We start from the raw sequence: 26,674 nt of genomic DNA on the forward strand, positions 1-26,674 counted from the left end.
CTGTTTTGTTTTGTTTTAGTTTGTTTTAGTTTTTCTGTTTTTGGTGGTTTTTTTAGGAGGAAGACGTTAAGGCTACAACAGTGGTTTCTTACTCATGCTGCAACAAATTTACACTCATTGATTAAATGTAAATATGTGTTACAGATAACAGGATGGACAGGATTCAGTCATCACATCAATTGCATATATTTAAAAACCATAGTAAGAACCCTTCCCTTACAGGGTTGCTGTGAGGATTAAGTGAGACAATGTGCTTGTGACAGACGCCCAGTTTGTCTCCCGATATCAGTCTCCGAGGGAGGTGCCGTTTTAGTCGGCACAAGGCTCATCACCTAAAGACTCCTCTCCAGGGCTCCCTGGGAACTAGATGTGGGCATAAGCTAAATTCAAGTCACTGGATGACTACTAGATTGTTGTAAGAGAGAGAAATCAGTGTTTCTCTTGGTCGAACCACTGTTTGAAGGATTTCCTTTTTTAGCATTTATCCTGTATCCTGATTGGTAAAACATGTTCTACGTTAAAATACATCTTCAAATATAGGCAGATTACAAGCAGTAGTCAATCATAAGAATGACTATTTATAATTTTCTAAGCTTAAGATAGGCATACATAACTGTGGGCCAAAAAGATGCTTCTTAGCCAGTAGATATAAACAAGTGATTCGTCTTCATAGAAATATTTCCTATTTTATAACAACTGCTTTGTTTTTCTAACTTCAAGTTTAAAATTGATAAAAAAAAAAAACTGGGCTCATTTCACATTGATCTGGAGTTGCTGATCTACCGTTCTTAGTCAAAAAAGAACACTCAGTTCTGCATCAGCATCACAATGAAGCAATTATTTACAGATTTAAATTAATATCAAGACAACAAATGAAAGTAGTACATAAGATTCATCTGGTTCCAGAGCAGTGCAAGGGAAGTTGGAAAAATACACTATACAGACATCTTGAAACTCAGATATACATTATTTGCATCTGAAAGTTTTAAACAATAGCAACAACAAACAAAATGAGTGTATAAACAAGAAAATAGGATACCATCTTATAACAGCACCATGAAGAAGCCTTGGCTAAGAGTTTGCCAAAAGTGCTATCCTGAGTTATTTTAAGAGCAACAAGTTTTCACATTTATGCAGTGCCCTTCAGGAGTAAACATTCTCACAATTGCTTTTGTTTGGAGAGAGGCTGGTGAGAAATCACTGAAGCTTGGTTTGCGGCTATTTTGTACTGTTCTTGTCCAGAGCCTTGTGGTGGAGAAGGAAGTGGGGTCTCAGGAGTTGCTAAAAAGGAATCAGAGAATTTTACGTGTTGCTGACCATCACCCTGACCCTGCCTAGCAAGCCCTGCATGACGCCGATATGCATTATTTCACTTTGGAGATGTTTCTAAACGATCATATATAAATTATGATTATCTAATACCTTATAAGGTATGATTACCTAATACACTGAGGTGCTACTTGAGTTGCACTGCTCTCTTCACTCCCAGATAGCATCCATATCGAATGTGCTTACACATCTTAACAGTCACTCAATAGTCACTTCCTGTCTTTCTTAATAGCATTTATGAGCATTTGATTTTCTCACAAACTCAGCAGAGAAAAAGTTAATGAAGAGAATTAACAGAATGCCAGGTTTTTTTTTCAAATCTTAGAAAACGACTGTACAATTCTTGCAATGAAAAATGCACATAAAATAAAGTATATTTGGTTTGGATTCCACTAACTCAAACAAGAGATGATATAAAAAGTTAAGATATTCTGCAAGTGCTTTGAAACCTATTATCGAAATGAAAAGCATCTGAAAAATCCTGGCATTTCGTGTCAAAATTATTCTATTACAGTTGAGCTCACCTATCCCTTCCTCATCACAGAGCAAGCCCAAGTAATTGAAAACAAAAAAAGAAGTTACAGTTTAAATACTTCTTTATCTAGAATAATATTTTCCCCATTGCAAACTTTACTATATTATAAAATAATCTAAGAGCTATTCTAGATTTTTAATTTTTTAAAACTTGAAATATTTCAATATTCACATTGATTATAATTCCATATATTTAACAGAATGGGTAGAAAAGTTTGATAATCAGACTAAAGCACTGCGAACTTTAGACTCTTTTTTTCAAAATAGCTTTTAAAAATTGATACAAAAGTAAGAACAGTTGTTTCTGCCTGATCTTCTTTTATGTATTGACTTTACATTATTAAATATAGTTTAGCAATTGCTTGGGAACAACATATTTAGATACAGTTTAATTAACAGAAGAATAACTATATTTGCTTTAAAAAATTATTTCTGGATATTTGGGATGAATCTAAGCCCACTGGGAGCCTGCTCTAAGAGGCCAGGAAAATACACATGAACTTACATTTTTTTGTGCATGTGTTTAATGTTTTGTTTTGCATAAAATACAAACTATTCCAAAGAGGTTTAAGAGAGCAAATTTTTCCTTTACAAATAATTCTCAGAAATATTAAGTTGAAAGAGGTAACATAAAAATGTGAAATATGATGTGATTTTAAATAGATTAGGGTCAGCAAATATACTTTTAAAAATACTAGAAAACTAACATTTAATATTTTATTTATTTATTTCTAGGAGACAGAGAGAGAGAGAGAGACAGCGTGAGCAGGGGAGGGTCAGAGAGAGAGGGAGACACAGACTGAAACAGGCTCCAGGCTCTGAGCTGGCAGTCAGCACAGAGCCCGACGCGGGGCTCGAACCCACGAACCGCGAGATCGTGACCCAAGCGAAAGTCGGACGCTTAACCGACTAAGCCACCCAGGCGCCCCAATTCCACTTTTTCTTAATTAGGTTTAAAAAATGTCATGGTTGAAAAGATACTTACAGATCTGGTCAGTATGAACCAGTGTTGACATGGGACCTAAAAGTATAGTTTGTCCAGTTAATGGATCTTGAGACAAATGCGGGTGCATTGGATGATGGAGGTGACTGGTGTCAGTGGGTGCACCTAGAGAAGATAAAAAGACGCCTGAGTTAGTGATATTTAATCAGCGACGGCAAGTTTACCTTGCAATGAATGCTTTGATTGACAGCTTGAATATTGCTATTTTTGCAAAGTGCTTTTTGGGATTTCAAATATAAATGAATAGAACTGCTGCCATATTAAGGACAATGTCAGCTTTCACTGTGCATTGGCTGGATTAATGTTGTATCATGTTATGTTGTATATTAATAATGGACCTTGTGTGCCGTTTCCTGGAATCATTAGGTTTGCTGCCTGTTGTTAAGGCAATTCCAAGAATCACTTACCTCAAGTTTATAGTATTTGGGATCACACTAATAGCATAAACAACTTTTATTTCAGAAAGATGTCATTAGGAACACATTAAGCACCAGAAAACTAAACCTAAACTAAACTAAAATAAAGCGATTTTACAAGGAAATTTAATTTAGATCCGAACACAAAATAAATGATTTCTTAACTTATTCCTGACATTTATTGCAGCAATGAAATCTCATTTTTCCCTTCTCATTGTGTGATGTCAATTAATTATTCCGGGAGCAAATGTTTATTTTTAAGGTATTTACTGCAAATAATTTTAGGTTATGTTGCAGTATTGATATCCTTGAGCTTTTAAAGGAGTCAAGGCATAGAAAAATGTAACACACCTCACAGAGTCTTAAAAATAGGAAATCCATTTCCATTTACCATATTTGAAAGGATAAAAACTGAGGAAAGAACTATATGGGGCAGAGACTAGTAAGAATGAGGATTTCAATACGTTCAAGTATTTTTGTCTCCACCAAATGGGTTTTGCAGACTTTCTAAATGTAAAAAAAAAAAAAAAAAAAATGAGCTCACTATGTCACAGACAAACATAAATAGGTTCTACTCCGGAAACCACTATTGCACCATATGCGAACTCACTTGAATTCAAATAAATAACTTTAAAAAAATACTTGGAATAAGAAAAACAAACAGGTCAACCGTTTTCAGAGTGCAATGCTAATAGAGAAACAAAGAAATTCTTTTTTTTTTATGTTTTATTTATTTCTCAGAGAGAGAGAGAGAGACAGCGTGATCAGGGGAGGAGGGTCAGAGAGAGAGGGAGACACAGAATCCGAAGCAGGCTCCAGGCTCTGAGCTGGCTGTCAGCACAGAGCCTGAGGCGAGGCTCAAACCCACGAACATTGAGATCATGACCTGAGCCAAAGACTTAACCGACTGAGCCACCCAGGCACCCCAAAAACAAAGAAATTCTTAAATGCACTCACCACCCAGTAACATTTCCTGAAGTAAGTTGTCAATTTTAACCATCCCAAACAGTTTAACGAACTGTATTTGCTCGATCATTTGCCAGGTGATGCTCTGCAGCGTGGGCAGCAGCAAGAGCAGCTCGCCGAACCTGCCCCGGGAGTCGTACTGCCGGTCATTGATGTAGTCCTCCAAACTGAGCTGGACCTGGAACCGCATGTTCTTAATCTTTACCGGGTCACTCAGCCCTTTTGCATCTAAGAAAGGAAGAAAAGGGGCAATCTAAGAGATCGCGTCTCGCTAGCGTGTGAGAGTAAGTATTCCAGTATTAAAGAATGCTTTGATTTTCATTATAATTATTTTTTAATGGAATTCTGAAAACAAACCTGGATCAAAAAATACGATTGCCTTCAAACAAGCATATTCATTGTCATCAATCTGAATTTCTTGAAATGGTCGTACCAGCTCATCTAGAACCCGGTTGGCCACGCGGCTGATCTCAATTTCACTGCTGTTGCGGTGAATTACGTAGTTGTTTCCTAAGAGGGAAAAAAAAAAAAGATCAGCACACTCCAACAAAAGACTGTCGGATATGATTTAAGTTTTTACAAAATAAATACTTTAAATGATTCTTCCCGTGAAGGGATAGGAATAGTACTTCCTTTCAGTAGTGGTAAGTTAGTTATGCTAGAAAACTTAACAGCTGAAGGATCAATGACATTGATAGTATGATCACATGCATTTTAACAGCCTCAGTCACTAGTGATAACACAAAAGTACAGACTAGTAACAAGCTAATAATTGACAGGAGAGAAGCAAAATATAATGATTAGCCTTCCATTATGTCAGTTATCTATTAGTGTCTTAATGATTAAAGAGCGTAACACAAAACCTAAAGAAACTTTCTTGCTTACACTGGATAAAAATAGGACTCCTTTAGTGATCTGGATGTATGTTGGTGTCACAACTTGTGAAACACAATTTTAACAAGCCTAAGTAGATGAATTCAAGAAAGTTCAGAAATTGGGTAGAGACCCGACTAATCCCTAAGGATGCTCTAATTTATAAAGTCTCTGGCTATAAGTGACAAATATACAGCTTCGAAAATATTAGATAATTAGAAGCTTATTAAAGCTCCTAAGATAACTGCTAAATTGCTATTTTCTGGTTTTATAAAAAGTCAGTATTCTGAATTCTTTCACTGTAGGCAAAGGCAATCTTCAGTGTAACAACTTGTGCAAAAGAACCAAAAAAATGTAGTCTTTAAAAAATATTTTTTTAATGTTTTATTTATTTCTGAGAGAGAGAGAGACAGCGTGAGCAGAGGAGGGTCAGAGAGGGAGGGAGACACAGAATCTGAAGTAGGCTCCAGGCTCTGAGCTAGCTGTCAGCACAGAGTCTGAAGCAGGGCTCGAACCCACGAACTGTGAGATCATGACCTGAGCTGAAGTCGGACGCTTAACCTACTGAGTCACCCAGGCACCCCATATGTATTCTTGCTTTTATGAAAGGTTAGTTTACCTAATTATTCAGGGCAAAACAATTTAGAATCAGGTAGCAAGTACATTTTGGTTTTTAAGTATATTGTATTCAAATCTACAATGACAGCAGTATTATAGCAGTGTTATAAATGCAGGAGAGTGTTTAATAGAATCCAAGTGCATCGTCTCTGCAGTCACATTATGTGGTTTAGAATCCTGTCTCTATACCTTACTAGTTTTGTGAGCTTAGGTAAACTTTCTCGGCTTGCATTTCTTCACCTGCAGAATAATGGTACCTATCCCTTAGGGTTATCATGAGGGTTAAATGAGATAGTGTGTATTTATATGTAAAGCACTTAGAGAGTGCATCTTACATAGTAAGTCCTCAATAGATATTAGTTGTATCTGTTATATTAGCTATATCATATTATATATGATAAATACATTAAACTTTATTTCTATTTTGGGTCAAAATATCTAACACAAAGATAGAATGAGCAATCTAGTTCTCATTTCACACAGCCAGCGAGAAGTGGAGGTAATAATCATTAGAGTGATCTCAACTCTCTCAACAGGAAAACTAACTTTAAAAGGTAAGTAAGGTGGGGGGATTGAAGCAATTACTTAAGGAAGACAAAGGCCTTCCCTTTGCTTCTTCTTCTCCCATTCAACCTGCCATCCTACTTTGCCTCTTCCAGCAATACAACTTAACTATCAGGACTTTCAGACACAGTGCAAATAATTTTTTTAACTTGGGATTTTGCATCATATCACAGGCAATGAGGTCATAGGAAATAAACATGTTCCTCGGAAGTGTATAAAACAAGTATTTAAGTAGCCACTCAAGGAGTGGGAAACAACACTGAGGCCCCAATAAAGTGGTCACATAAATCACCAATTCATTGTCCTGATAGGATTTAAACATATTTCAATATTATGTTTATTGAGCTACATTTCTCTTTTATTCTAAAATCTTTTCCTTCCAGTTTTATTGAGAAATAATTGACATACATCCACTGTATAAGTTCAAGATGGACAGTATGATGGTTTGATGTACATATATTGTGAGACGATTACCACAGTAAGTTCAATTAATGTCCATCTACTCAGGAATACAATGAAAACAGAAGGGAAAAAAAAAAAAAAACCTTGTGATGAAAATACTTAGAAGTTACTCTCAACAATTTCCCCATATATTATATACAGCAAGTGTTAGCTCTAGTCACCATGTTGTACCTTGAGTCCATAGTATTTATTTAACTCGTAACTGGAAGTTTGTACCTTTTGACCACCATCTCCAACTCTTATTTTTTTTAAATTTTTAAATATTTATTTATGAGAGAGAGAGAGAGACAGTGTGAGCGAGGAAGGGGCAGAGAGAGAGAGGGAGACACAGAACCTGAAGCAGGCTCCAGGCTCTGGGCTGTCTGCACAGAGCCTGATCTGGGGCTCGAACTGTCAACTGTGAAATCATGACCTGAGCCAAAGTCCGATGCTTACTGACTAAGCCAACCAGGTGCCCCTCTCCAACTCTTATTTTTAAATTTTAATGCACCCGCAACATCTCAACATCCTCTGAACTTTCCTGCAATCAAGTCAAGAAAGATAGGGTCTTGAGTGAAGACACAATTAATTAAATCCAATTTGTGAAATGAGAGTACCATTTGACAGTGTCTTGAATGCTTGCTACATACAGAATAGATCCGGTGCAAAGATGAAGCATGCATAATTTCTTCTTAAATTAAAAAAAAAAAAAAAACTTACCCAAAAGCAAAATATCTTTATACACCATGGATCTCTTTGTAGCTCCAAGCAGTAAATGTTCCCCTGCGTGAGCTCTCAACAGTGCCACCTTAATGAAAAATTTCAAGTTTAACAATTAATTATAAAATATAATGATTAAAAGATGGTATAATATGTATCTGATTAATTCAGTGTTCTTTAAGCCTGGGACTTTTTCTTTGGTTTTAATAAACTATAATATTCATAGATGCTTGCCATCATTAAGCCTTCCATTTTTCTATTTCAGCATGTCAATAGAGTTTTACTTGTCAAAATTTCTAAAGCTTAGAAGATAATACAATGGAAACTAACAAACAAAAAAGTAGATTGGGAATGAAATAGAATCAAAAAGAGTTCAAATGCTGGCCTGGCCACATTGGCCTGGCCAACTACCTGTTGAATTTTAGATATGCTAACTAGTATGTTTGGGACTCAAGAGTTTTCATCTGTTAAATGGAGGTAGTGATAAAAACCTCAAAGTGTAGTCATCAGGACCAAATAAGAAAATCCCCAATTTAAAACACACTCTGTTATTACGCATAATAAACTGAATAAATAAAAGCAAAGCGAGGACTTGTGACAAACTGAGAAGAGGATGGGTGACCTCATTGCCGACACTTTGTAGATTGAAACTAATTGCACTGAGCTCTCAACTAACTGAGCTTTCCGCATGTGCTCAACTGCCTACTTGCCATCACCTCTACTAGGAAGACTAGGAAGCATTCCAAGTATAAAACATCGAAGTAATGTTTCTCTAATATCTTCATCATCTTAGTAAATGAACCCCTCATCCAAAATGCTTGTTTACATCAGAAACAAGAGTCCACTTTGATTCCTTTCTAATTGTACAGCAAATCCAGGTACGACTGCTTCTCCATAGCTACCGCCCCATGGTCATCATCTTGCCTGCCACAATGCGCTCCACAGAGCTAATGTGTTGATTCTTGCTTCCCTTCTGGTTCCTCCATCCTAAATCCTTCTGGACAGAGCTTCCCAAATAACATTTGTGAAATAATAGTCACTTAGTATCATGCCTCTCCTGGAAACTCTTCACTGGTTTCTAATTGTCTTTACAATGAAACCTTAAAACCCTTATCAGTGGCCTCCCAGGTGAAATCACAACGGTTTGCACACCCCTACCCCGACTTATCTGGCTTTATCTTGTGACATCCCTTGCTCTCATTTCTCTAGGCTTATTATCTTGACTAGCATCAGAGCCTTTGAACATGCTGCTCCTGTCCCTGGAATGCCTTGTCCTCAGGTGTTGGTGTGCTCGGCGGCCCCTTGTCCTTCAAGGTCTCAGGAAACATTTCCAATCCCCAATTTAAAGAAGGTCTTGCCAATCCAACACAGGCATTCTACAACTCACCCCATTCCATTTTATAGAACTTACCCCCACCTAGAATTAACTTACTCATAATCTGTATCTTTTTTTATTGTCTGTCTCTCCCAAATAGAGTGCAGACTTTACGAGAATCGTGACGAGTCCGTATTTTTACTGCCAGATCGTCACAGTCCCTAAAACAGAAATGTAGTCCTGATAAATACTCATTTGATGAATTTTCTGAGTGAATTTAACTGATCATGGATCAGTTTTAAAAACTATTAAGTGGAGATAATATCAGTTATGTCAGAGCTCCTGAGGGAATTAAATAAAATAATGTAATATTTAATGAAACTGAAAGCTACCTCTCTAGTGCCTTAACCACATTGGATATTTGCCCATCCATGGCTAGTAATGTTATATTGTTAGTATTCAAGTGTCGTATAGCAAATAAAAACCATTTTTGACAGGTTACTAGATTTTAATTCTCCAATTTTTAAATCTCCAATTTTTAAATCAGTGCCTTCAAACATAAGTCAGCAACTTTTAAAGAGGAGTGATAATAAAAGTATAAAACTGATAAATAACAAAACCCTACTTATATGGCTTGGGGTGAGACACATATGTTTTAGCAATTTAGCATTATTCACTCTGAAACAACCTTCCGAGCTAAGCTATCTTTATGATATGTCAATAACCATGACTCACACCAGGAAAGCAGTTACAGAACATTTTAAAAATGATTTCAGATATCATAGGACTTGGATTTTTTTTTGTTTGTTTATTTTTTTTTTTTTGGTCGCCAGGTGAAATGCTGTCCTAGAAATATAACTTCTGACTTCCTATGATCACTTCTCATTCTGGTTGTGTAAATATTTTGCCCTTCTCTGATTTTTAAACAATCACAAACGCACCTTTCCCTTTGATTGTTTGTTTTTGTGTATGAGTGTCTAAGAGCACTGGTCAGAGGGTGTAAAAATATATACTGTGCACAATACATATAATGGTTTACTCAGTGTGGGGAATTAAACATTTTCTAATTATTTGCATCTACAAAATATTATAAACTATTTAAATGGAAGCTTTAAAAATGAATCTGAAGCTAATAATCTAATTTTCACAAACCAAGAAATTAAAATTCTTAACTATTCATTAAAATGTCTTAATGTATATATGACAAAATATACAAAATATATGTATTAGGAAAAGATGATTGTATTTGAATTCTATTTCTCCATAGATTTCAGAGCAGGATTCTAGAGATGTTTTTGCCAAACCCATATTTTTATGCAGTAAATGCTAGGATAAAATTGACAACGTGAAAGGCAAAATTTTATGTTAATCGTATAAAGTTCCTACCAAGACACCAACGCAGCCTATGAGGTTTTGGTCTAGGAGTGGCCTGGTGTTTCAGTGAAATTTTATATGGCGCCTTCCAAGACACACCAAGACACGATAATGTACCATTTGCCCCCCAGACATTTGTCTTTCAATGGCAGTTACTTGCCATCTGTTTTTCTTCTTCACTTAAGCTTTTCAAACTCCAAGAGGGAAGATCAGTGTCTTCCTCAACTTTGCCCAATTAATAAATCTGCAAGAACCCTAATATAGAAGGTAAACAGTTGTGCCTCTTAATAGAACAAGGTGAATGGACACGAAAGCCGATCTTTCTCTCACAAGATAAGTTAACCCTTGTCAACTATGGTAAATCTATTATAAATCTAATTTTAAAAAACATGTAAAATTGGCAAGGTTCAACAATCATTTCTGAAAGCATTCATAAAATCTTTAACTTATACCTGATCATCCAGCGGTAACTCACAGAAGGCAGGAATATATTTGGCCCATTCCACCAAGACTAAGAGCTGCTGCTTCATAGATTCGCAAACATCACTGATACTTGCAATTTTCTTAACATTTATGTCAGTGCTTGCCCCAGGGCTTGAGACTGAGATCTGGCATTAAGAAGATTACATTAATTTATCATTTAAAATAGAATGAGTATCATTTCTCTTTTTTCTTTTTCTTTTTTTAATTTATTTTAAAAAATTTAATATAATTTATTGTCAAATTGGTTTCCATATAACACCCAGTGCTCAACCCAGTAAATGCCCTCCTCAGTGCCCATCATCCATTTTCCCCTCTCTCCCACCCCCATCAACGCTCAGTTTGTTCTCAGTATTTAAGTATCTCTTATGGTTTGTCTCCCTCCCCCTGTTTGTAACATTTTTTCCTCTTCCCTTCCCCCTGGTCATCCTTTAAGTTTCTCAAGATCCACATATTAGTGAAAACATATGGTATCTGTCTTTCTCTGTGATTTCTCTTTTTTCTATGATTCCAGTAAATAAACACCTTTGAAATGGACACTCTCATTGCCCCAGTATCTTGAAATATATGAAACATTTTAAAATTGAGGAAAAAATTACCAATCAGTACAAGTTAAATGGAAAACATCCATGGCACAGTACCATGCTCTGGGAGCGGTACCTTATTTTACTAGCAAACCCATAAAATAAGTTACTCAACTTTCAGGGAGTTTCCTAATTCAAAATGACTATACAGGAAGATATGCAGTATTCACATGAAATATACTCTGAGATTTTATTTTTCATTAAAAAATGACCTTTCCACTGAGAGAGCCCACCTTTAACTTCTTTAAATATCTGAACAAAATGTTTCCAGTGGATACAGTTTACAAAACTGAGAAGAAAGGATTTAGACGAGAAGCCAGAACTAGTTATGTTGCCACGTTAAGTAGAAGCCAATCAAAATAAAATTAAGAAACCAACTTTTGACTCGGCAACACTGAAAAGCTTAACACGGGATGAAAAAGTTTTCAAATTATATATAATTTCAAACTATGTAAAATATAAATGAGTTCAAAATGTTTTTCTGCTAAGGAAAATCTCTTTCTAAAAGTCCTTATAAACTTAATTTTTGAATATGCATGTGTGTGGTGTACGTATCTTTCTGTGTGTATGTTTATCTCCTCACAGTTTCCCTTTAAGCCATTCCATAAATGCTCTATAGGACTATCCAGTAATCTTCAAATACTGATGATAATGGTGATGTTGGCCTCATCATACCACTCTCGTGCTATCAAAAATGAAAGTAGTTACACAGACTCATTACACAACCCGATTAATAGTTAGCTATTTCATAATTTGCTTTACAATAGAAAAATACGATTAACTCTTCTAATGGAGCAATGCCAGAATAACCTGTCTTCCAAAGGTTTCTTCATTTTATTTGTAAATGATTTATTTTTATGTCTATAACTAATGACAGACATGTTTTAAGTTTTGGAATTGATATTCTCATTCTAGAAATTTAAAATAATAAACTCTTTCTCCATTGGCTTCTGAATTCTGGCTCTTCCCTTAAATACATGTTTCAGATGCCAAAATGAGTTCTTGAGTCCAGAAACCATTTTCAAGGAGGGAAGCCCCGATGATAGGTCTTAACCAAACTCCCAAAAAGTCATAGTAACCAATTTTACAGGTTTAATCAGTCAAACAAGATAGTGCCTCCAGAGCACTGTGCTCCTCGTTCAATATTTGAAATCAATCTTGTAAACTAACTTCGATTTAATGATATTACATTTAAATGCATTTCATTTTTTTTCTGTTTAAAAACAGGAAGTTATCCAGGGAAAGTCAACAGGAAGTCAACAGTCCACCTAATATTTTCAAAGTAAAACTGCAATGTGTTTAAGTAGTAAGCACATTTAAAGGAATGTAGATTATTTTATAATTATGCCTAAATAGACATTTGATTCTTTTAAAGAGGACAGGGTACTAGTGTGCGGCGGGTACCTGGCGAGACCGACTTTCTGCTTGTGCCAGTGTGTTAATGGAGGGGATGTTGCTGCCATCAAATGTGCTTCTTCTGGTGCTTATTCGATCACGTTCGTTTTGCACCGCTGGGGAGAAAAATCGCAATATTCATTGGTCAGTTCTCTTCAGTATATGTCAGGACATACAGTTTAAAGATTAAAAAAAAAATAGTAATAAAAAGTAAGAACGGATATTTCTTAAAGACCTAGGAAGGGGTTAAGACAGAGTGGGAGGTATGCCTGAAGATCCTTTTCATTCTGTACTGCTTTTAAAAAGTAGAGAGCCAGGCCTGCCAATAGAGCTCATAAAATATTGCCTTTTGAAATTTCATGGTTGCATGCGTGTCACAAAGTGTTGGGTCAGCCAGTGCAGCCACGCTGTATAACAGGATGACTTTCCATTCTCTCAGAGTTAATAAAACCATAAGATAAGTAGACGAAGAGTATCGCCATGACATTGACCAAGTCAGAGAGTCTCTCCACTGTTAGAAGACATGAGTCATAGATTTTGAAACTTCAGTATTCTTTTTTTTTTCTTAAACACTAGCCAAAATGGAAAGTAAACTTATTTAGTTAAGGTGATTTTAAGCTTGCAATATTATAATCTCTTCTGAAATGATGTCCTTGGGGGCAGTTTACTGACATTAATTAAGCAAAAGTTGTAGCCAGGGGTCTCTCCTGAGAGGAATGAAGTTTTGAATATCAGCATTTTGGAAAGGTGAAGGCTCCTTAAGGATTACATAAAAAGCTTCTAAGGGAGAGCCAAATGTCTTATTGAAAACTACATATTAAACATAAGGAAGAGTGAGCAAGGGAGTATTGCCTTGCATACTTGTCATGTAAAGAATAATACAAGTCAAATATCAAAATTACAGTTTAAAACTTAGGAGATGAATGTATCTTTGGATACTTAAAAAGAACAAAAACAAGACTTGCAGTCCCTAAATTACTTTTAAATCAATGCTCTATTCTGTTCTGCTGGAGAGATAAGACATTAAACTATTAAAATCTTGTATGCAATTACTCTCTTTAATACTAAAGAGATTCATCAGTTCCTATGCCAAAATCTACTATCTACCCAAAACATACTATTCACCACCAGTTCATTAATTTGGAAGAAGATACACTGGACTTTTGCCTTTAAGAGTGAGTAGTGTTTAAGTGAGAGTGAATCATTAATATTTCATTTTAAAATCATATTTACTGGTAGCTTACTCTTTTCGCCCCCACATAAATTGTCATTGATTTTCAGCCCAAACTGACTCATGTGGAAATGCATATGTGGAGATAAAAAATTAAAACGTAAACTATGCTTTTATGAATTTCATTTACATGATCAATCCTTAGAAACATACCAAAAGAAATTTTGAACATTTGTAGTCTTCTTACTGCTATCGTTTTTGACATAAACCCATGTTTCTATATGTTCCCATCCTACTAACTTTGCTATTATGTGATTACTGTAAATAGGAGAAATATATCTACTTTGAAACCCAAAAGTTACTTCCTAATCTACTTAGGAAAAAAATCCATTATTCTATGAACAGCAGGAGACACGATTTAACTATTTTTGAAAGTAATTTTATTTCACAATGTGTACACTCTTAAAGGAAATGCAGGATGGTGACTTGCTTATACTCTTGTAGGAGTAATGCTGTGGCTCATGTAAAATAGATGAAGTTGACTGACAAAGTATATAATTAATCCCATAAACTACTAAATATACCATTAGAAATAAGTCATTTTGTAATGACAAAATGTTTTTCCCTTTGTTCTGTAAACTTTATTTTGCCTTCTTTTTGAGACTAGCAATCTAAATTGAACTAATGGAATTTTTTGTCTCTTTAAAATATTGTGACAAAGAAAAAATGAGTTATGTTCAAGATAGGTTTGGTATATTTTATATTTTGTTTGTTTGTTTTATTTATTTTTGAGACAGAGAGAGACAGAGCACGAGCGGGGGAGGAGCAGAGAGAGAGGGAGACACAGGATCTGAAACAGGCTCCAGGCTCTAAGCTGGCTGTCGGCACAGAACCCGATGCGGGGCTCGAACCCAGAAATCCCGAGATCATGACCCGAGCTGAAGTCGGACGCTTAACCAACTGAGCCACTCAGGCACCCCAGGTTTGGTATATTTTACATTTCTGTAGTGTGTTAACTTGGTTTCATTTTTTATGGTTTGTTACATGGTTATGAAAAATATTTCTTTGTATATGATAGGCATAAGACTGTGACAAAACTTATAAGGATAAAATCTTACAGTGGCTCATTCCAACAAATTCCCCAGATTTGTTTCTAAATTAACCATATTTAGGGGGTGTGCCTGCGTGGCTCAGTCAGTTAAGCGTTGGACTCTTGATCTCAGCTCAGGTCAATCTCAAGGTTGGTGAGTTCCAGCCCCATGTTGAGCTCTGTGCTGACAGCATGGAGCCTGCTTGGGATTCTCTCTCCCTCGCTCTCTCTTTGCCACTCCTCCACTCCTCGCTGTCTCTCTCTTCTCAAAATAAATAAATAAACACAAAAAATAAATAACCATATTTAGAATGTAGGGTAATATAATCAGATTAATTACTATGCTTGAAATGAAATTAATGCACACTAAAATAGAGTATATAGTCCATGTCTCTGTTCCTTAGTAGAATGTAAGCTCCCTGAGAGGAAGGACTCCTTTATCTGTTATATTCACCTCTGCAGCCTTAAGATCCAGAACAATTTTTAAAAAGAAGTGCTAAATAAATATTTCTTAAACAAATGAACAAAGCCTCACGTTCAGTGTTGATGAAATGAATGAAGATATTCAGTTGCCTTTGACAATAAATATGTGTGTAAAAATACATTTGTAACTTCAACCTACTAATAGGTTTTGACACTTATCTTCGGAACATGGTATTGAAATATTATTTAGAGAATAATTTTGTTTCCAGGTATAAGACAGTAGTAGCCATAGTAGTGTCTGGAATCAGACAGTCATCAAAGCAAGGTGTCAGTGTTCTTAGGTAAATTCTTACTCTCAAAGAATTATAGATTCTTCACTGAGGCAATTCAGAACACATGTGAAAAGGTTACTGTGATTAAATGAGAATGTATATTTTTTTACACTTTTGCTTAAATAATTTTCATACTATATATTATTACCTTCTTTTTTCATTCCTGCTCTAAAACACTTTCTTAATCGACAATATCTACATTGATTCCTTTTGTCCTTGTCAACAACACATTGCCGACTGAACCTACAACATCAAACAAAGAAATATTAGCTTCCAGACAATTTCTTATTAAAAAAATGTACAAATATACAGATAAATAAACCTTGAATAGGTATGGTCAAATGTGGCCCAACAGGAAGGATGTATAAGAACAATTACCTGTGACATTTCCAGTCAATGACCAGCACGTACATGGAAATGCCATCGGCTGATGAACAGATCAATAAAGTGTGGAAACACTGGCTTCACCTCTCATGCTGTCTTTATAATAAAATAAAACTGAATGATAGCTCATTTTTCCCCAGTATACATTATTGCTTCTATCATGAGTCATAAGAACCAAATCTAGTTCAAAAATCTTGGCGGGTGAGTTCTAATTGCTTACTGCAATTTCAGTGTAATGGAGAATATATCAGAACTTCATTCCTCTGCACTTTCATGCTTTGCTCTCTTTCAGTACTTTTCTATTAATTTTAAATGTGCCTCACATGCAATTGAAATCTACTCTAACTGCCCAATTACATATCCAGAGGTAGCTGAGAAGAGCATTGAGGGTAGTCGCTGTATAATTGGGTACTACCTCACATTCACTACAATGGCTATAATCACGGGGACAAAACAGACAATAACAAGTGTTGATGAAGATGTGGAAAAATTGGATCCCTCATACCTTGCTCTTTTTTTAAAAAAAATACATTGCTTTTTGTAATATAAATGATGGAGCTGCTTGGGAAGAAAGTTGGGCAGTTTAAAAAAAAAAAAGTTAAACATTAGAGTTAGTCTATGACTCAGCAATTACATTCTCAGGTATATACACAAAAAAATGAAAGCGTATGTCCACACAAGAACTTGCACACAAAGGTCCATACCGCCATTATTCATCATAGCCAAAGTGCAGGAACAGCCTAAATGCCCATCAGCCGATGAAGAGATCAATAAAAAGTGGTGCACAGACACAATTCGTATTATTGTTTGGCAATAAGCAGGTATGGGGCACTGATATATGTTACAACATGGAGGAACCTTGAAAACACTGGACTAAAAGGAAGAAGTCAGACACAAAAGGTCACATATTGTACACAGACAGGCATACCTGAGAGACTGCTGTTTCCGCTTCATACCACCACAATAAAGCAAGTATCATAATAAAGTGAGTCAAATGAAATTTCTTGGTTTCCCAGTGCATATAAAAGTTATGTTTACACGATACTGTAGTCTATAAAGTGTGCCACAGCATTGTCTAAAAAAGCAATGTAATACCTTAATTAAAAATACTTCACTGCTGAGGCGCCTGGGTGGCTCAGTTCGTTAGGTGACTGACTCTTCATTTAGGCTAAGGTTATGATCTCATGATTTGTGAGATCGAGCCCCACATCAGGCTCTGCACTGACAGTGTGGAGCCTCCTTGGGATTCTCTCTCTTTCTCTCTCTCTCTCTCTCTCTCTCTGCTCCTCTCCCACTTGCACTCTCTCTTCCTCTCAAAAAAATAAACCTAAAAAAATACTTTATTGCTAAACACTGCTAAGCATTATCTGAACATTCAATGAGTTGTAACGACTGCTGAAGGGTATGTGTCTCTTTGCAAGGTGACGATAATGTTCTAAGTTGGTTGGAATGATGGTGGCACAAATCTGGGAACATACTCAAACCTGAGCTGTACAAAAAAGAGAAAAGTACAGTCTCTGGAATTAGATGCGGGCTTGATTCCCAGATCTTTCTCTCTCACTCTCTCTCTCTATCTCTTTGGTAAGTTTATTTATTGATTTGGAGAGAGAGACAGGGAGAGTGAGTGGAAGAGGAACAGATAGAGAGGAGAGAGACAGAATCCCAAGTAGGCTCTGTGCTGTCAGCGTGGAGACCGTCTCGAACTCACAAACCATGAGATCATGACCTGAGCCGAAACCAAGAGATGGACACTCAACCGACTCAACACTATTCACCCTTGGTAGAACTTGGAGATATTATTTAACATTTCCAAGTTAATTTACAGTCATCCAATAGGAAGGACCTCCAGTAAAATGTTGTTGCAAGAATGTAGTTTTAAGGCTTTGGGGCAAATATCAATCATATAGTAAAATAATAATATTTTCTAATAATAATAACAAAGTAATAAAATAATTACAAAATTCTATCATAAAATTGCCCACATGTGTTGGCATATTACTGATTATTTGTGATGATGGGAATAAAAGAACATATTTTATAACCTATAAAAGATGATATATCTCCTAAAAATGATGAGTAGCTACTTTAAGTTGAATAACTATAAAGCCTACTATCAATGAATTGAGTCAGAAGAGAGATATTTTCAGAGTGAGAAGAAAAGAATTGTACACTTGGGAATGTATGGCTGAAGAGACATCCAGAAAGGGAAGCAGATTACCAATAAATACAAGAGGAAAGCACACCCAATTAACATTAATGAAAAAATTGAATAAACATTGTTAAGCACCTTCTCTGTATAAGATCCTGGTGTAAGGATTTTATAAGAAGGAATATTAACCTGTCTCCTCTATTCGGGGAAATTAGGGTCTAATAGAGTACACATACAAATTTAAAAACTACCATAATAAAAAACAAAAACAAAAACAAAATAAAAAACAACAAGGATGTGAGAAGTATTGAAACAGTAATTTAAAGTGCTTTGGGAGGAGAGTGCATGAATGGCTTAGTTGGTTAAGCATCTGACTCTTCATCTCAAGTCTTGATCTCAAGATTGTAAATTCGAGCCCATATTGGGCTCCACGCTGGATGTGGAGCCTAATTAAAACAAAACAAAACAAAACAAAACAAAACAAAACGGGGGCACCTGGGTGGCTCAGTCAGTTAAACTTGACTTTGGCTCAGGTCATGATCTTGTAGTTAGTGACCTCAAGCCTTATGTCGGGCTCTGTGCTGACAACTCAGAGCCTGGAGCCTGTCTCAGATTCTGTGTCTCCTTCTCTCTTCTGTCCCTTTCCCCACTCACACTCTGTCGCTGTCTCTCTCTCTCAAAATAAATAAACATTTACAAACAAAACAAAAATAAAGTGTTTTGGGAGGGAAAGTCCAACTTCAGCATGAGGAAGAGTTAGAATGGAAATGAAATTTGCCCACCTAAGGAAATGGATAAATTTAGACCAGCAAAATCTGAGCTTAAAAACCCTTTATGCAGGGCGCCTGGGTGGCTCAGTTGGTTAAGCATCTGAATTTAGCTCAGGACATGATCTCACAGTTTGTGAGTTTGAGCCTCCCATTCAGCTCTGTGTTGATGGCTCAGAGGCTGGAGACTGCTTCAGATTCTGTGTCTCCCTCTCTCTCTGCCTCTCCCTTGCTAGTGCTCTCTCTCTCTCTCTCTCTCTCTCCCTATCTCTCTCTCAAAAATAAACATTAAAAAAAACCACCTTTATGCTCCTACACTTTCATCATTATAATAATAACTATTTTCCAAATGGAAAATCATAGCATTTGCTTAATGCCAAAATATGTAAAGAAGGCTAAGTTGGCAGCAATATGCATGATGGGAAGGTGTGAGGAGTTAAACTATGTATGTGGTAAGGATATTTTTTAAATTCCAAAAGTTGCTATGGGAACACTCCTTTCTTACTTTTCCCATACAAGAAGAGAGAAAATCTTGGAAGCCGGAGGTGCTGATATACTTTGATTCTTACAAGTCTTTGTTGGATTTAGTTGTTTAGATCACACCAATTTTCATATGCCTGTCTTTCATCTTTAACAGAGCACATGACTTAAAATATATTGTAATTTTGATTACAATACGTGTAATTTTGTATTTAGTTTAGCTGTTAATTTTGTAAAAGCACTCAACATTTAATGTAATCAGATAAAATGTTTTAATGAGGGAAATCTACTTGGTCTACTTTTTCACCTCTAGAGTTTTGAGATATATAAAAGCAAGAGTAATCTAAATACGTATATATTTTTGTTCATCAAGAAGATTTTAAAGTAGGTGATTTATATTTTTTAAACCAACTTTAAGCTCTCGTGGAAAAATTACTAGACAACACTAGTTAGATATTTGGAAAGTTATTAACTTTTTCCAGATCCCCAGAAATCAAGTTGCACCATATTGTGAGAGAGTTAATTTCTTCCCAAATGTCTAATTTTTCCTAAAGCAACATAGCAATTCTATACAAGCTTTTCATCAACAGAGCAAGCATTGATATTTTTCTCTTACCATCAGCCATTTTTGACAGTCCATCTTTAACAGAGCTAACCGGCATCAAGAACTGTCATTCTTGGGGTGTCTGGATGGCTCAGTGGGTTAACTGTGGCCAACTTCAGCTCAGGTCATGATCTCACACTTTGTGAATTTGAGGCCCACATCAGGCTCTGTGTTGACAGCTCAGAGCCTGGAGCCTGCTTCAGAGTCTGTCTCCTTTTTTTCTCTCTCCACACCTCCCCAGTTTGTGCTCTCTCTCTTTCTCTCTCAAATTAATAAATAAACATTAAAAAAAGAACTGTCATTCTGAACACTCAAGGTGGAATATCTAACCCTAACTTGTACTATGATGCTGACTAGATATTATTTTTTAAAAGGCCTAATAGAAACATGTGACATACACAGTGCAATTACATACATTTTAAACAAAACATTAAATTCAATGGCAAAATTGTGGCATGAGAAATATATTTAAAATGAAAATTTAATTTCATTCACGGACATCAACAAGCTACCAAAATCATCTGCACCTTATAATTTTGTTTTAAAAGGCTCAGGCGATGATGATGTTGAAAATAAAATCAATATGCAGAAAAATACACAGATTGAGAATCCATTTAAATATAGATTTAAATATGTCTATTGGTATGTGAACATGTGGTAAAACAATGAAGGAACAAAGAAAAGACAAATACCAAATTTCAGACAGTAGCTACCTCCGGGAGAGAAGAGAGGAAGAAAAAGTGATAGGGGAGCTGGGTTTGCTACAGGCTTCAACTATATTGCTCTAGGTTGGTTGGTAAGTATGTAGACTTTTTAAAAATACATTTTGTGTCTAAAATGTTTCATAAAAAAGAACCACCCTGTAGGAATACATCCTGCACAGGCATCCACATATCCTTACTCTTTTTTCTTAATGTTCTATTTTTGAGAGAGACAGACTAGCAGCGGGGGAGGGGCAGAGAGAGAGGGAGACACAGAATCAGAAGCAGGCTCCAGGCTCTGAGCTGTCAGCACAGAGCGGGATGCAGGGTCGAACTCCTGAATTGTAAGACACGACCTGAGCTGAAGGTGAATGCGTAACTGACTGAGCCACCCAGGAGCCCCAAGAATTCCTTTTTTTTTTAAGGTTTATTTATTTTTGAGAGAGAGAGAGAGCATGGGAGTGTGCATGTGCATTAAAATTAAAAAAAAATTTTCTTAATGTTTTATTTTTGAGAGAGACAGACTAGGAGCGGGGGAGAGGCAGAGAAAGAGGGAGACAGAAGATCTGAAGCAGGCTCTGTGCTGACTGCAGAGAGTCCAATGTAGGGCTCAAACTCATGAACCATGAGATCATGACTGTGAAATCAAGAGTAGAAGCTTAACAACTGAGCCACTAAGGTGCTCCCACATATCCTTACTCTTAAGAGAGCTTACAGACTTTATTTGTAGAGTTACAGAAATATGAAAGCTCTCATCCCCTCACTTCTTTTTTTTTTTTTTATGTTTTATTTATTTCTAGGAGAGAGAGAGAGAGACAGCATGAGCAGGGGAGGGTCAGAGAGAGAGGGAGTCACAGACTGAAACAGGCTCCAGGCTCTGAGCTGGCAGTCAGCACAGAGCCCGACGCGGTCATCCCCTCACTTCTTATACATCATTTTGAAATGCCTCTAATGATAACTTCCTTAAAAGGAGCATCTCAAGTACCTGCAGGAATAAACGTGACTCTTGCGTATGCTGCGTCTGAAGAAGCCCTTGCACCCATCACAGCTTGATGCTCCATAATGCTTTCCTGTGGCTCTGTCCCCACATATAGCACATAGACAGTTGACACCATTGTCTGTGGTATTCATACTTGTTGTCTCTGGAGCAGAGCTCTCTGTTGAAGAAAAAGCAGAGCAGCCTTCAAGTTAATACTAGTAGTTCTTTATTTAAATTACCCTACTAATTATTCACAGGCTCAAAACAGTCCATTCCTTGGCTTCTTGGAGCACACCAGTGCTCTCTTTTTAGTCACTGGCCACTTCTGCCAGTCTCCATTCCAGTTTCTCCTCTCATACTTCTGAAGATTAAGCTTTGGCACACCATAGATCTCAGTTCCCCCAAATAGACCCTTTCCCAAGGAAAGCTCCTCCAGTCCCGTGATGTTAAATATGTGTATGATGAAAAATCCCCATATTTTATCTCTAGCTCTGATGCCTTCCATGGGTATCCTCAGTCTGAAATGCCCAAACCTATTCAACAACTTCACTTTGAAACTTAATAAGAATTGCAATTTACTGTATCAAAAAGAGAACTCTTTTATTTTTCCCCTTGAAATTGTTCGTCTTTCAGTCTTCCTTAGGTCAGTCAATGGTACCATCTGGTACTTAGGATCAATAATCTGGTGGTCTTCATTGGATTCTCTCCTTCATTGTTCATATCCAATCTAACAGTAAGTCCATGTTTGGAACATATTTCAAACCCACAACTTTTCACCCTTTCACCAAGGCAAGCCTTAACCAATTGACTGTAATCCTTCACCTGGATTACTGCAATAGCCTCTTATCTAATTTTTCTATTTCCACCCTTGCTCCCCTACTGTTTATTACCCCAAAGTGTTCTTAGAATGAGAAATTCGCATCCTCTTAGCCTTCGGCACCCAACCTTCAGAAACAGGATAAAGCCAATACATCTTATAAAGCCTTGCATGGTAAAGCCCCCTCCCACCTCTGATCCCATTACTTGGTACTACTTTTCATCCTGTTCTCTGTTCTCCAACAATGTTGTCTTTTTTACCCCCTTGAAATCCGTTCCCGTGTCAGTCTTTACACTTGCTGTTCCTTCTGCCTCAAAGAAGCATTCTTCCCAAGGATGTCTGTGAGCCGCTCCACTCTCACACTTTCTGTGAAATATTCTCTGAACACACATCTAAAGGAGTTACCTCTCATCTGCCCTTCAAGTAGAATCTACAACCTTGTTTATTTTTTAAATAACTGCTTCATTTTTTTAAAAACTATATTATGTACGGGTCTGTTCTTTTATCACCCCTCTTTAACTACAGAATAACTTCTAACTACTTGGTTAAATACTACTACTTGGTTTAACAACTTTTAGCTACTAACTTCTTCATGATGTTAGAGAGTGTAGATCTGGCATATGTACAAACTCCCGTCTTCTAGCTCTCAGAACTGTGTTTCGTGTAAATTGCGCATCTAATGCATAGTTTTGAAGGAAGAGGCCTAAAAACTTCCCCATAAATGTTTTTATTTAAGTATTTCTTAAGTGAATCAATATAAAATTGTATAATGTAGACACAGTAACAGCTCATCATACTCTGAATATAACAAAAGGTAAAATTAAAGGTTGTCACATCCTGATTATGTTCCATGAAAACACACGTCTTCTACTTACTGATACTTTTGAGTAGGCAAACATTACTACATATAATTTCATCAAGTTAAGAAAAACCTTAATGAGAATTGATTTAAGGGTTAATCATGGGATGTTACAGAGTTTAAATCTAGGAATCTTTCTTTTGTTAACATAAATAAAATAGGTATTAGGAATATGGCAGAAGTGTTAGGATTGATTGTGTTCTAGGAAGCTTATGGAAATAGGAAAAAACTTCAACTCTTGCTTCGAGTTTATGCTATATTTAACATATTGTTAACAACATTATTACAAAACAACCAAACTAGACAACACTTGGAAAAGTCAGTTGGGTTAAATATTTAGGATAAACCTGTCCTTACTATTTAGTAATCTACAGTCTTTTAAAAAATCATGATTAATCTGACAAATCCATTATTAAATGTCTCTAAACAAATCTAAACCTAAGGAATAAAAATAGTGACTTCCTAAGATTTGAACCTAAGATTACATGTTCCTATTAATTCCCTTTGTGCTAAAATTTCAGAATTCCTTTTCTGAAGATTTAAAAAAAAACTTCCCACTAATAAGCTATTGTTTATTTAAATGTAATGAGAAGAGCAGTTGTAAAATTGAGGAACATAGCAGAACATTATCATATCCTGAGTACAAGATACATTCTCAATCCTGAACTACACACACACACACACACACACACACACACACACACACACCTTTCAAACTATACATAATAACTGGATTCTAGTAGTTCTAACAATTATAGCTAATTTTGGACAAGGTTTTTGTGTGAATTAAAGTCTAAATACAAAGGCATCTGTAAACTGTATTACATAAATACACGAACTCTAAACAATTCATGCCTTCTTTAAAGTTAAAATGTTACAGTAGATAAATACCAAGAGCTCTGTGAGGCTAAACATTAGCTTGTCAAGTAGTAAGGTTATAATATAAGCCTTTATTTCCTTTCATATTATATTCGGTGTTAAAACCTGATAGTCATTTTAAATGCAGTTTCTCATCAGCAGTCACTGAGAATTGAAATGACAGGGGAAGGCAGCCAGGAAAGCCTCCAGCGTTCTGTATGTCATTTTAAATACTGCATAGAAAATGTACTTCACAGCCAATCTGCCAATATTACCTACTGCTGTGATTTACAGTAAATAAAGTAATGCTGAAACTGTTCTTTTTACCCTGACTGGCCCATGACAAAATCTGAGGTCACTTTATTACACATTGCTCAACTCTTTAAAAGTCTCCACATAAAATAGCCGTAGCATTCTTAATTGAAATTTTGGGATGAAATGCAAAAGCTCAGATTTGTTGTCTTAAAAAGCAAGCTCGGAATCCTTCAGCAAGAAAACTCGAAGCTACCTCCTGGGAAGCTCAATTTTAACCCTCCCGTATTTATACCTACTTCTCTTTATATCTACAAACAGATGAGAACTCACCATTTGAATTATATAGAATCTGCATAGTTTCAAACTCCAGAGTTGTATACGTTGGGTCCAAAACTTCACTGTAATTTGCCATATCCATGTCCAGTATCGGTTCCGATACCCTCATCATTGACTTAGGAACACACATACAAGTGGCACCGCAGGCCAGGGTGCGTGATGACTGTTGGGCTTTCAATCTGTGAGTGATAATCCAAAGTTAACTGTAACTGAGTGACTTATGCTCTGCCGTGGGAGGAGCTGTAAAACTGTAAACTCCACAGCAGGCCATATTCTGCTCATTTCTTTCTCTTTTATGGCATACGAAAGCAATTCCTTGTGATAATCTTGGAATGCTTCATGGAATCACCTTCTCTGAAGTGCTTAGTAAACTAACATGATTTCCTAAATTGATTTCCAGTAGACAATAAATGATGTCATTAAGTAGTTAAAAATAGAACAGAGAATCTCTCAGTCTTCAACTATTTATAACATGACTTATCCCTGGTAAGGGGCTGAAATCACATACCACGATTCTAAAAGATGGGACTTTACTGTTATAAATTTGATGTTGACACTGTAAGTTAACACTTCACATAAGCTCTTAATTTCAATTTTTCTTACTGTACAATAGAGCTAACTTTGTTTAGGTTGTAATTTGAAGTGACAGGGATTTATGATATGCATAACCCTAATATGGTTTAACATATCCTCCTTAACTATCTACTTAGGAATCTGTATCCTTTGAATGCTTGTAAACTGCCCAAGGACAGATACAGTAAAGTTGCTGGTATATTGTGGGTATTCTGTAACTAAGAGCTACGTGAAAAAGTTTCATTTCTTTTGACTTCTGACACCTATTCCATTCTAAGCCTTATACTGAAAAAAAACTTATTCCTAACGTGTGCATCTACACACTTCCATCATCAACCTTCGAATATCTACCATCCATATAGCACACTACCTTTTGCAAGCACATGTGACAAGGAGCATTTGGAATGTGGGGAACATTTAGAAGCTAGTAGTCAATGATTATATTTTACTTCTGAGAATATGTTTATTGATTTTATCTTCCAAGAAAGAATTCTAGCCACATTTGCATTATAAAGTCAGAATCTCACTTCCTACATTTGTTAAAGATTCCTGCAAAGTAATATTTCTTATTCAGTTTCTTATACAATAAACCTTGTGAATACTGCATCTTAAAAATTATTACCTTTTTCATCTGGGAAGGCTGCCCTCTTAAACTCAAAACCATGTGAAGAATTTGTTCATGAACACAGCAGAGTCACGTTAGCAACTAAATTCATGAAATCAAACAACAATCACTGGAATTGTCCACTTGCCTTCACATTCTGTAGCACTCTTAATTGTGAGGACAGTATCTGAGGGCTACATTTGAAGGACTGATTCTCTTTAGTGAGGTCTATTGGTAGTTACTCAGTTTTTGGAGAAGTGGACAGCAAGCAAACCCTGTGGTTTTCATTTGCATGAAGTAGTTCCTACTTGTGGTGAAGTAACACAAGTTACTGTGTGAACCGAAGTAGTGAATTGTGCATAGCCCATCATCTTTCTCACCTATGTAGTAACTAAACAATGCTGAGGAATGTCATCCATGAAAGTGTACCAACAGAAGGAAAAGAAGAAAAGAAATAGTTATTCATATACAGGATTCGAATCACTAAAAGAAACGTGACTGTAACTTAGGAAAACAATACTATCCTAATTTATTGTCTTACTGCCTCCTGTGCCTTGAGTGCCATCACTACTGGGTCAGTGCATTTTCCTCAAAGGGGGAAGGAGCTACACACTCATCTCAGCACAGATCCTCAAGTAGTCGCTTGCAATTAATCAGAACTAGCTTTCAAGATGAAACCT

At 36.2% G+C, this 26,674-nt stretch overlaps 1 protein-coding gene across 1 annotated transcript; it reads right to left on the bottom strand.

The window, feature by feature from the left end:
• Positions 1-1,159: 1,159 nt before the first annotated feature.
• On the bottom strand, positions 1,160-24,947 carry HNF4G (hepatocyte nuclear factor 4 gamma). The gene is made up of 10 exons (XM_039256558.1): positions 24,812-24,947; positions 21,699-21,870; positions 15,777-15,871; positions 12,622-12,728; positions 10,606-10,761; positions 7,465-7,552; positions 4,606-4,758; positions 4,240-4,476; positions 2,849-2,971; positions 1,160-1,281 (listed from the first exon to the last, which is right to left on the bottom strand). Exons 1-10 carry the CDS (start codon positions 24,945-24,947, stop codon positions 1,160-1,162), a joined length of 1,389 nt encoding a protein of 462 aa, XP_039112489.1.
• Between the last annotated feature and the right edge of the window lie 1,727 nt (positions 24,948-26,674).

The sequence above is a fragment of the Hyaena hyaena genome, unplaced genomic scaffold (assembly GCF_003009895.1).
Source record: "Hyaena hyaena isolate Hyena2069 unplaced genomic scaffold, ASM300989v1 scaffold_574, whole genome shotgun sequence".
Taxonomy (NCBI): domain Eukaryota; kingdom Metazoa; phylum Chordata; class Mammalia; order Carnivora; family Hyaenidae; genus Hyaena; species Hyaena hyaena.

What these genes read in the sequence shown, in the direction of transcription:
- HNF4G (XM_039256558.1), bottom strand. Translation starts at nt 24,947, where the DNA reads ATGTGTGTTCCTAAGTCAATGATGAGGGTATCGGAACCGATACTGGAC. An exon ending in CAGAAAGTCGGTCTCGCCAG is followed by an intron (nt 10,762 to 12,621) that starts GTACCCGCCGCA and finishes TCTTAATGCCAG; the next exon opens with ATCTCAGTCTCAAGCCCTGG. An exon ending in TAAAGATATTTTGCTTTTGG is followed by an intron (nt 4,759 to 7,464) that starts GTAAGTTTTTTT and finishes TTTCCCTCTTAG; the next exon opens with GAAACAACTACGTAATTCAC.